A 12,332-nucleotide genomic window follows, 5' to 3' on the forward strand; every position below is an offset into this window, starting at 1 on the left:
AACGCTGCCCTGTGTTTTAAACAGCAGCGGGTAGCGATCTCTGCTTCATTAAAAACAAAAACAGAACTTGCTCCTTCTCGATGAATGAGCAGCTTCGTGGGTAGATGGTACCCAGGCCACACACAGCCGCACAGCCGCACAGCCGTGACGGTCGATGTCAGCCATCCGGAGGTCACGCGCACGCCGGACGCCGTGAGACCCCGCAGAGCCCGGCGACTCGTCACGCGCCGTCACGTACCTGCAGGCCTTCAGGAGCGGCTCGGTGGGCGGGAAGATCTGGGTGAGCGTGGTGTAGCAGGGGATGGCCACCGCGTTGTAGAAGCCGAGCTGTCCCCGGAGCCACCGACAAGAAACACACAGCACGTTAGCAACTCTAGAGCCCACACGTCTCACGCCGTTTGCGGCTCGGGCCCGACTACAGAACTGAACGCTCAGGTGGGCTGTGTGAGCGCTACTGCGACCCCAGAATAAAGCACATGAAACTTAAAACGTAAACCGGCCCCCCGAGAGCCCACGTGCAACACCCGGCGAGGGTCTATTCGTAGACGAGCAAGGTGTAGTGCACGCCACACGCTCGTCTCTGGTCAAGGTCAGTGCTCCACGCAGACGCCCCACGCTCAAACCCACCAGCCCGCCCCACGGCGACCCCGTCCAAGCCACGGTTCGCAAGCGCCACAGGACACATCGCTGTTTGACCTGCTGGCTCCGGCCTGTGGTTTGGGCTCCTGAGATTTCCTTCATCGCCCCTCGCCCCTTGTCTGGACCAACCACAAATCCCACTGGCTTTGTCTGAGTTCTCTCACTATGTCAAATTTCAGTTTTCCATCTGTGGCACTTTGAAAAGTATGTTCAAGGACATCTTGTTAGGAGTTCTGGGCCACTGGGCACAGAAACGGTGCCGGCTCCGACTGGCCCACTGCAGGCGGAGCGTGAAATCTTTGCGTGACCACGAGCCACCGCAGGCCGTCCAGTCACTAATAACTGCCCAGTGGCTGACGACACGGACAGGATAAACTGACTCCCTGGACGAGGTGACCCCCAAACCTTACCGACCAATCCCTTTGAAAAACCTGAACTTCAATGAGATGAGCTAACGGGGACAGAAGGGTCGAGTCTACGTGGGTTTTCCTGCTTTCTCCTCTGCAAAGGTCATGACAGAACCATGCCCAGCACGGCCCTCTGTCTGGCTCAGGCACGGACCTTCTCGTTTTAACATTTAGCAGACGTCATGGAGCAGAAGATCTTGGGAAAGAGACCGCTTATGGGAAAGCGGAGTATTTTATTATTGTGCCAAAGAATAATTTCGCAGTAATCACAATTTAGAAGGAATTGTAGTTCGTAAAATATCAGCTGATGACGGAAGTATTTTATTTAAAACTCTCTCATACTGTAAACGGATCAGGAATTTTGGCCAACAAAAAAAGTATTCTCTTAATTAAATAACACAAAACAGCGCCGACACTGGCATTTTCGGCCACACCACACATCGTGTCAGGATGGCTGCTTTACTGTCCAGAAAAAATACTGTTAGGTCCCCATCTTAAACCATAAAACAGCACCCATCCCCAGCAGAAAGAGTACAGACACACAGCAAACGTTTACACAATCTCAGGAGGGCAAACCTTCCACGGTAGGACACGAAACACAGACAGCAGACAGGAAACACGGTTCTGGCGACCACACGCAGCGGAAAGTTGCATGGACACTGTTAGGGAGCAAACAGGCTGCAAAAAGCACATGTAGCGCGTGTGCCAGGCACGCCAGCTGCACGCTCACAGGGGGAAGAGCGATGCGCCTCCCGTGGGCAGCGGGCGGAGGACGATGAGGATGTGGGATGTGGGAAGCCATCCTCGGAGGCCACGGGGACGTGGAGGAGCCCCCGGGGGCAGAGCGCCTGAGCGTCTGCACTAACAGTTAACATGTGCACTTCAAAGAAGCCAGGGAAACCTGAGAATTTAGCCAAAACCACCACCATCCTGTGAGTCTTCTGAAATTATTCCTACCCTGAATCCTATATTATAATTATCTGTCCAGAACTAAGTTCCTTATTATGACATCGGTAGTTTAAAAAGCCATAATGTAAGAAGTTCATGACACCGCACGTGAAAACTAACAAGACACACGTGCTCTCAAAACATTAAACTACTAACATAAGTCATGTACTGAAGACCTGGAAAGGGAATAATTAATGTCGATTTATGGTGAGACATCACTCAGAATGTACTAAAATACTATGCATCATTTGTTAGGAAAAGTGAAGCCAATCAAAATCTGCCTCATGCTCCAAAAAAATACCTTTATGTTCTCAATGAAAAAAAAAATGTTTTCTGCTTGTTTAAAAATATTAACAGGTCAAATTCATCCACCCCCTAATTCAAGTTGGAAAAGAATGCCTATTACTGTAATCACGTCCATAGGAGGCAGTGACGGCCGGGCTAGCTGTGCCTCAGGGTGTCCCAACTCCATCTAAGGGGACAGGGTGTGGAGTGGCTCTGGGTTCGACCCTCTGACCACTAACTGCTCCCAGCCCACAGCACGGCCACGCTCCCGAGCTTCCAAGGTCAGTTTGCAGCCTTGGGAATGAGAGCAGAAGTCGCGGCTGGCCCCGCCGGGCTCCGCCAGTCTGCTTCGCCACAGAGCGCCTTTCCACGTGCAGGCCTGTGTCGGTGCTGACGGACACGGGCACAGGGCTGTGTGCATTCTAGTTCTCGGCCCCTCTAAGGTAAATCACTAGTTTCTGCACTAATCACCGGGCCTGGCATGGCCTACCCACTGTACATAAAACAAAAGATGGTAACGTGCTTTTTACCGATATGATTTTACAGTCACCTTAAACGATTTGACTTTACCGCATAATCCGTACCTGGCCTTGTGGGACCTCATCCTTCTTATCTCTGTCCATCATAGGGATAGGCTGTATTCCCAATTTCTTCATTTCATCACCCTGAAATAAGTGGGGGAAAATCATGCCTTTTCAACTTAGAGACAGTTATAAAATTACGGTATTCCCTCTACTCATGAATTGTCTTCGAAATGAATCATGTTTTTGATGACTGACATCCCAAAAAGGCAAAATACTAAAAAACTTATTGTATCATTGTTTGTTTTTAATTCGGATGTTCTCTTGCACCAAATTATCAGAAGCCCAGCCATCTCTTGGTTTCATTTTGCAGAAGTTATAATAAGAGGAGACATAGTAAACAGTGAAGACAAGAAACATAAAAAATAAAAACGTGGAATAACCTCAAGGCCCTTTCAGACTCCCTTTTCAAATAATTTTTCATGTGCGCTGACCTGGGTGAAGCTAGGCTTTGGAGAAAAATTCTGATAGATCAAGAACAAACAAGTCTGCGAAGACACCTTCGTGACGATACAGTATAACGGGCTGTGAATCACCATAAAGGTTAGAACTATGGATGTTCACTAAAGATTTACTACGTTGCAGGCTCTGGGCTAAGTAACTCATAAATGTTATTTCATTTAATCTTCATTGAATACAATGAGCCAGATATTATTATCTGCATTTTATAGATTTTAAAATTTATCTTATTCTACTTGTTAAAGTTAAAGATGGTTAAAATCTTCTTCCTTAACCTTTCTTAATTCCCTCTAATACGTCACTCTTCCCTCGTTTATTATTTTAGTATTTTATTTAGGTTTGTTTTCAGAAATCAGCAGTACAGAACTAAAAACATCCCAGATCTGCTGAGACAGGGTCTAGAAACGAATCATTATAACATTATAACCCTCACTAAGAATTTTACGTACAGGACAAACCACTTGTCCCGACAACCTGAAGGCTCTAAAGGTTAGCTTTTACGTTACGTATCATTTAACTATCAAGTTAAATGATATCCGTGGTTCTCAAACTGTTTCCTTTTCTATAATAAGTGAGTGAAACTATTTCTCAAGGATTCAGCAAATGCAGTAAATACAAAGATTCTAAATAAACGACTGTTTGAACATATCCTTACAAACGAGGCTAAATGCTGAAAAGCAAACACCCGTGTCCTGTGTAACACGGTTACAACGGAGACCCCGACCTAGTCTGAAGCTTGGGGAGAAGGGGTGCAGGGGGCGAGGGAGGGCGCTCCAGAGATGAAACTGCAGGGGACAGCCAAAGACCTCGATGACAACTAGAGGACCTGAATCGAGAAACCCAGGGCCTGGGACATGGGCTGTGCCTGGAGAGGCCGCGGGCTTTGCAGAGTGGGCCCAGGATCTGTCTTCATCACGACAGCACAGGGACAGGACCGGAAGCAGGGTGCCGATGTCATCAGAGTTAGAGCTGTCCCCGCCTCGCGAAGGTGGCGGCTGAGGCCAGCAGTGAGTGAGAAGGCCGGCCCGAGGCCCCGTCCTCAGCCCCGAAGCAGGGTTTTACCCTCAGGCAACGTGACGCCAGAGAGCACACTCTCCACTGCTATGAGACCGGGCCCCTGGGACTCTCACGCCGATCCAGGCCCCGCTGCTGAAGCCTGAGGCGGGGGCTGGGGTGGAGACAAGAACTGGCTTCCCAGGTATCTACCAGGTCAAATGGCAGGGCTGGGGGGTCGCATCCATCCCTCCACAGACCATGAGGGCCTCAGCGAGGCCATCTAGAAGCACACTGGGAGCTGAACCAACCATGTGGCCGTTCGATCAGCGAGGGATGGAAAGGGGAAGAGTGTATGACACACACGCGCCACATTTCGATTCATGTTTTAAAATACAGAGTTGTTAAAGTATAAAATACAATAGTTATATAAAGTTACTTCCAAAACAGGAAGCTGGCTCAGACCCATTTTCTCATGTGATATTTACAGAATGTACTCCCGGCTGTTACTTTCAGACATGAATGCAGATTAAGCTGACTTTGATGATAAAGTCAAATATTGTAGTTCAGACACGTACATCTAAAACAACTTCTTAACTGAGTCTGGAGTTAACTAGGTTCTTGCGCACTCACACGCACATGCATGCACATGCACACACATACACACTAAAATAATACCCACCCAAGAGCATGCACACACATGCACAAGGCATTCTGGAGAAGCGACACCCTGAGCGTAATCAACTCAAGGCTTGCGGTAAACATGCCACATGACAGAAACTCCTCGGCTTTACCCCTATTCGACGCCCTAATCGTCCCAACTAAACTTCAACTGAACATCGTGCTGGTTTTCACTTTTCACATACGTCCTCTGTGTGGCTAAGACACACAGTCTGATCGCTGCCCTCCAGATCTACTGACTTCTTCAAACCCTATGAGGTGCCCAAAGGGTTTGTAGCTTGTGCTATTTCGTAACCTTTTAATATGCACGGATCTAGGTATTTGTGGATTAATCTGAACAAGAGAACTGTATTCTACTTACTCATGGACAGTTCAGAAAGAAAATTGAGGAGTAAAACACATGTTTCTGATGATTTAGGTATCTCGGGCAAGAAAAGGTGTTAGTGAAAGTAATTTACGTGTTTGCCTCGCATGTCAGGTGTATCGTGAATTAATATCCCGCAGTCTACAGGACTCATAATTTGCTGTTAAACCATTTGGCATATTTACATGACCTTACACGTCTGTGCTACAAAATCACCATTCTCTCGAATTTCTAACTGCAGGCACAGAGAGTCCACTGTGGGATCTGCCACAAACCACTTCAGTGCCTGCTTTCAGTACGTTCTGAACGAACGAACAAGAGATTAACTATTAAATAAGGGAAAATGCTGCACTGCTGTCCAGCGAAGAAGTTCCTCAACTCTTTTGGTTGACAGCAGAGAATTTACACACACGTTCAAGTCCGAAGTGACAGAATGTTCTCCTGTGTCTGTGTGAATGCTACATTCTTCATCATATGTGATTCACTATAGTTTTTCTGAAATGAATAGTAACGTGAACTAATATATTACTAAAATCATCCACACATTTGTCATGTCTTCAATTTTTTCCCTACTTCTTGTTATTATCTATAGTCATTCAAAAATCAAGGACATACCTCAGCCCAGAATTCTGCGTATATGTCATTTGCTGTCAATTTTGTAACTGGCCACAGTTTTGTCACAGAGCAAAGATCACAGGCAGTCATCATCAAGCCGATGACACGGTCCCTAGAACACAGAAACAGAAAAGCTGGTCAGCACGGCATCTGCATCTTCGTAAGGAACGCAAGAGGCTTTAGCATCTCCAGGTCGGGGCTGAAGGAGGTTGGACTGCACGGAGGGGGCGCGGCCAGGACAGGCAGCGCTGCTGTGACAGCGACAGCATCAGCCACTCCCCCGCCCGGTTCCCTGAGATCAGATGCTCCTGCCGCCTCGGGACCCTGGAGAACCCAGTCCAATGCTACCGTCTATACCCGCTGGCCGGCTCTACAGCCCTGGGCCGGCTTTTCGTTTTTGTGGAATTTTGGAGATTTGGGATGGGAGGAAGCTTTGAAGAGAAAGTCAGGCCAACCCCTTCATCTCACAGAAGGGGATCCCGAGGTGCGCGGGGTGCAAGGAACGCCCCCTTACCCACCCCCCACCACAGTGGGAGGCAAGGTGACCACAGCGCAGCTGCCCCGTCCGCAGTGTCCAGGGCGTGGGCTCCGGACAGGCCACCAGTGCCCCCCGCCCATTCCCGACTGAAATGAGTCTCATCTGTCGGCTGCTCTGCGGCCGCGACTACGTGTTCCAGGTCTGACTTAAAAATGTGGTTTGGTCTGATCTAGCCTCTCGAAGAAAAATAAAAATCGCTTAAAGAATTCAGCCAGAATTCTTCGTGATATCTCTGAGACATCGCCCTCACAGTTTTAACGGATTTGGCCCGGTGACACGTGCTGCCCCCGACGAAGTCTAAACTTGACAGCGCTAAGCACTGGCCAGAGAATTTTAACACACTGAACTCCATTTTTATGAAGCAAATGATGTAACTTAAAAGGCAAACTGTCAAGAAAGACACGAAAGTGTGTTAACGAGTGAAACGAGGTTTCCAGCCAGGTCTAAATTCTAACGCGTCTCAGGGACCAGGGACCCTCTGCCGCCCACACCGCTGTCCTCCTCCTCAGCCCACAGCCAGGCCCCGGTGTGGGCGTCGTCCCGCGCTGTCCTGTCCAGGGTGGACGGCATGTAAAGGGCACCCATCTTGCACTTGGGGCAGTGTTTCTGATGGCGTCATGCTCCCCACGCGGAGGTGCTGGCCGTCTGGGAGACCCTGCTGTCCCTGTCAGCCACGTCTCGGGTGCCGGGGGCGCGAGGTTCTTCCAGGGCCCGCCTGCCCGCTTCCTTTTGCCCGTTCGCCTAATTAAATCACCCCTTCTTCCAACTTGCCCTCCATAATGCCGCGTCAGGAGGGTAGCATGTCTCCCACGGGGCAGAGACCACTTTAAAGACACTGAGGAGACTTGCGGGTGCCCTTCCCGTGACCACGAACAGCGGCCACGTGGACATCAGGCCCCTTACAGTGACCGGGGAACTCTACCTGTTTCTGAGGAGGTAGCTCCCCCAGCGCTGTGGTTTGAAGGGAGCATGTTTATTTCTGGCTGTGGGCTTCTAAAGGAACAAGTACACTGTATGTTTGCTCAACAGGTAGATTCATTTGTATAGAAAGAGGACATGAAAAAAAGCTATTATTCTATTTATGAATAATCATTTCATGACATTGAGAGAATTCAAACTCATGTAATCTATTTTACCAAACAAAAAAAAAATCAACATTTATTTCTCTTGTCTAAATATTCTAATAAGCTTTATCTCATCAAGATTTCTTACCTCATACATCTATGGAACAACAATAAAAACGTTAACAGAACTGGGCTCTGTCAGCATGTGGGACCAACTTTCTCACCGGAAACGGCCCCACCCCGTGGCGCTGTTACTAGCAGGACAGGAAAGGCTGGAGTCCGCTGTCAAAGTCACTTAGACAAAACAACTAACAGTTATTTCACTGTTTATCGATAAATAAATAAGTGATAATTTTTGTGTTAAATGCCTTTAATAAAATTACTCATTTTTTATTCTCAATTATAAATCAGCCACGACTTTTCCACTTCCGTTTCTGAACTGTTTAAATTACTCGAGTGTTCGATACATATCCCTTCTCTGATGTGCACTTAAATCTAAATTAAGAAAGGCTTTGGAAGAAGGCGGGGCAAAGGGACGTCTTTGAAGGGCTTTGAAGGGCACAGCCGGTCCCTGGATTCAGAGAATAAACCTTTCATCTACATATTTCCTAACGCTTTTAGAGAACAGAATTCTGAAATCGGTTTATTTTTTCAATACATATTTGTAAAAGGTAGTTCCAACACTAAATACGTGAAAATAAAAATTACAAAACCTATTAACAACTCATATATTTGTCATTTTAATCTTTAGAAGGCTACTTGACCTTGATTTCCCAGCTTAAACCGCATTTGGTCTTTGCTGAAATCCTGGCTGAAGGGACCTTGGGCGAGACTACGCGTCCACCCCGGGAAGACAGACGCTGCTGGGTCTCAGAGAAGCTGCTCTCGTTTCTGTGGATGTTCTGGTCAGTTTCAGTCAAAAGGAGACGGTGATCACTAGTTTCGGTGAAAAACAATAAAGCCTCCCTCTGTCTACCCTTGGCTCGAGTCCAAACTGCTTTCCAAACGTGATGTTTAGTTGATGGCCACTGTGGTGTACTTGTGGCTATGGAAAGCACTCTGAAGGGCGATTTCAGTGAAGAAATGCAATACTTTACAATTTCTGTTTCTCTGTGGCCCCCTGTATTTCTCCTCTCCACCTTTTAAATCACCCACAAGTCACCTTTTCTACGTTATTTTTAAACTGGTCTGAGATTTCATTTCACCTGTCAGGCTCTGCTATTTATAAAGTTTAAAGAACTTATTCATGATCAAATATAAGATACTTATGACAACAAAACTGTGTATGTCTAACAGAAAAGTGAATTATTCATCTGCATTTTAAAGACATACAGCAATGACTTTCATACACAATTGGTCTTTGGTGTTTCATCTTCAAAATAAAAAATAATACATTTAGCTCAGACCTTTAAGCAGCGTTGTGACCACGATGTCGAGTTCGCATGATACGGTCATGATGTAGCAAACGACAAGGCAGGAGGCCAAGACCAAAAGTAGGAGCACGCGTCCGCGTGAGAGCGCTTCCAGCAGTGACCAAGGAAACGGAAGTGACATTCAGCTCCAGAATGAGTGGGACACGGACTGAGAGCCACAGGATGAGAATGACCTGGGGAAAGTCCAACCGACCCAGGACTCAAGACCGACAAGGGCCAGCATGTCAGGGACAGTGGGGCGGCGATGAACGAGCCTGTCTCCTCACAGTCACTGGGCGGCCGGACATAAGGCAGCAACTGCCCAGCTTCGGACTCCTACGAGGCGGAAAAGGTGAGACTGGCTGTCTAAGCCACAGGCCATTAGGACTTGTCTTCCTGAGACCAAACGTGTTCCCAAATGAGGACCGAAGCACTGGGGAGAAAGAGACCCTGACCCTGTGCCCTAACAGAGGAGACATCTGAGCTCATGCGCCCGTTTCCAGAAGGGACTGGGCACCGGGCGGGGGGTCCCCAGCTTCGTTGTTCATGTACGCACTGTCAAATCGGCAGCCTCACGCCCTTGCCAGCACGTGGTATTGTTGGGGCTGTTTAAGTTTCGGTCAGTCCAGTGAACATGCAGTGGTATACACTGTGGTTTTAATTCGTTTTTGCCTTATAACTAAAGATGTTGAATGACTTTCATGTTCTTATGCTCTAATATCTGAAAAGAATCTTTTATTCTAGGGGAACTACTAAAAGTTTTTTTAAATGTAGTACAGCTGACATGCTAAAGAGAGAAAATGAAATCACAGAAAATGATCAATTAAAATGACAAAAGGCAGCAAAGAAAAGAAAAAAGCGAGAACAAGAATAGAAAACAGTAATACAGATGGCAGACAGTAATCCAGCAACACCAACCATCTTTTTAAACATCAATGGTCTAAATATGCCTCAAAGGCAGAAATCGTCAGGACAGATCAAAAAACAAGACCCAACGGTACACTGTCTATAAGAAACCCACCTGAAATATAAAGACACGTGTAGATCAAAAGTAAACGGATGGAGAAAGATAAACCATGTTGATGCTGAATCAAGAAAAGCGAGAGTAGCTACGTTAATTTAAGACAGAGCGGACTTTGAAGCAAGAAAAGTGATCAGGGATTAAAAAAGCGCACTACATAATGATACGGGGGGCCAATTCTTCAGTAAGACATAACAATCCTCGACTTGTACGTGCCTCGCAACAGAACAGCAAAACAGGAATGGCAAGAAATCACAGAACTCCAAGCAGAAACGGATGGATCGTGATCGTAGCTGGAGACTCGACACTCCTCCACCAGAAACAGGAAGACCCAGCAGGCGGGAAGTCAGCAAGGCCGTATCCGAACTCATAACTTCACCAAATAACTGGACGTGGTTCATGTCTCTAGACTACCTCATCCAACGAGAGCAGAAAACATATTCTTTTCAAGCTCACATGAAATACTCGCCATGAGAGAGCACGTTCGGGGCCTTAAATACACCTTAACAAATGTAAAAGAACAGAAATCATATAATGTATGTTCCTAGACAACAGAATTAACTGGATATTAACAGAAACATAGCCGGAAAATCCCCCTAAATATTTAGAGATTGAACACCACATTTCTAAATAACACAAGTCAAAGAAGAAATAAAGAAAAAAATATTTGGTACGAAATAAAAATGAAAATGTGACTTAAAATTTGTGGAATGAAGCAAAGACAATGTTTAGAGAGGAACTTACAACATTAAATGCTGAAAAAGAGATCTAAAATAAAAAATCTGAGCTTCCATTTTAGGAAATTATAAAAGAGCAAATTAAACGGAGGAGGAAGAGGAGGAAGATTAGAGCAGAAGTCAATAAAATTGAGAATAGAACACCAAGAGAGAAAATCAACCGAACCAAAAACTGGCTCATTGAAAAGATTAATAAAATCAATAAGCCTCTCAGGTGTCTAAGAAGAAAAAAGAGAGGGTACAAATTAACGATATCAGAAGTGAAAGAGGGAGACATCACTACAGAGCCCATGGACACTAAAAGGATGATCAGTAAAACTACAAACACCTCTACGCCCACAAGTCTGATGACCGAGATGAAGTGGACCAGTTCCTTGAAAGATACAATCTGCCAAAACTTACACGAGAAAAAAGACAATCTGGAAAAGGCTCTATCTATTAAAGAAATTTAAACAATAATTAATAACATTCCAAAATAGAAAGAACCAGACCCGGAATGGTTCACTGGTGAATTCTATCAAACACTGAAAGAAAAAAATTAGACCAATTCTCTATAATCTCTATCAGAGCTTAAAAGCAAGGAAAAGCTTCCTGACTCATTCCACGAGGCTCACACAACCCTAAGACCAAAACCTGACAAAGGCATTACAACGAAGCTACGGAGCCAGGGCCCTCTGAGCACAGGTGCGGAAGTCCTCCGCTGGACATCATCACAGCAAAGCCAGCGCTGAGTTTAAGAATTCACACCACGACCAAGTGGGATTTATCCCAGGCATCCAGGGCTAGCTCATTATTCAAAAATAATGTAATCCATCATATTACCAACAGGCTAAAGCAGAAAATCACATGATCATATCAAGGGATGCAGAGAAGTCATGTGACAAAACCCGACACCCGTTCATGATGAAAACGCTCAGTGAACTAGGCACGGGGGCAGCTTCCTCAACCTGGCAAAAGTCTACAGGTGGCATCGCACCTGATGGGGAGAAACCGGACGCTCTCCCACCGCGATCAGGTGTCGGGCTCAGATGTGCTTTCGAACGCCTCCTTCTGCAAGAAAGACAGGAGGAGGGAGCGAAGGCGCGCCAACTGCGAAGGAGGAAATAAGACCGTCTTTCTGCACGGACGACGCGACTCTCCATGGAGCAAATCCTAAAGGAGAGACAAGGACACGCCTGGACCTAGGCAGCGGCTGCAGCGTGGGTGCAGGATACGAGGGAAACTGCTTCCCTATAAACCAGCAACGAACAGGTTGAACTGGACATTAAAAACACCTTGGCGCCCCCGATAAGCCTCGGAGCACCCCGGGCGAGGTATGAGCTCTCGGAGCCGGAGGATGCGCTCGCCAGCCAGGGCCGCGGAGCGCGCGGGGTATGGCCCCTCGTTTGTGAAACAAACATGTGACTGTCACCTGGCTCTCTGCCTGATTCTGACCACACGGAACGTCCGTCTTCCTGACGCCTGTAACTAGAATGCACGTTTGTACATCAACAAAGTGGAATTCTGGCTTTGTAGGTCCATCAGATTAGCTTGGATAACAAGATTTCGATTCTGAAAAATAAACCCGTTCTCATCTGCTTAGGAATCT

General features: G+C 46.7%; 1 protein-coding gene across 1 annotated transcript in view; it reads right to left on the reverse strand.

Annotated features, from left to right (window-relative positions):
- PDE10A (phosphodiesterase 10A) overlaps positions 1–12,332 on the reverse strand; it is a 193,373-nt gene that overhangs the window by 2,964 nt on the left and 178,077 nt on the right. The window contains exons 19-21 of the mRNA XM_023520439.1: positions 5,973–6,084; positions 2,864–2,944; positions 239–327 (exon numbers count right to left, since the gene is read on the reverse strand). Coding sequence (XP_023376207.1) covers positions 239–327; positions 2,864–2,944; positions 5,973–6,084 — 282 coding nt within the window. The remainder of the gene's footprint in view (positions 1–238; positions 328–2,863; positions 2,945–5,972; positions 6,085–12,332) is intronic.

This window comes from Pteropus vampyrus, unplaced genomic scaffold, assembly GCF_000151845.1.
Source record: "Pteropus vampyrus isolate Shadow unplaced genomic scaffold, Pvam_2.0 Scaffold266, whole genome shotgun sequence".
In the NCBI taxonomy this organism is placed as follows: domain Eukaryota; kingdom Metazoa; phylum Chordata; class Mammalia; order Chiroptera; family Pteropodidae; genus Pteropus; species Pteropus vampyrus.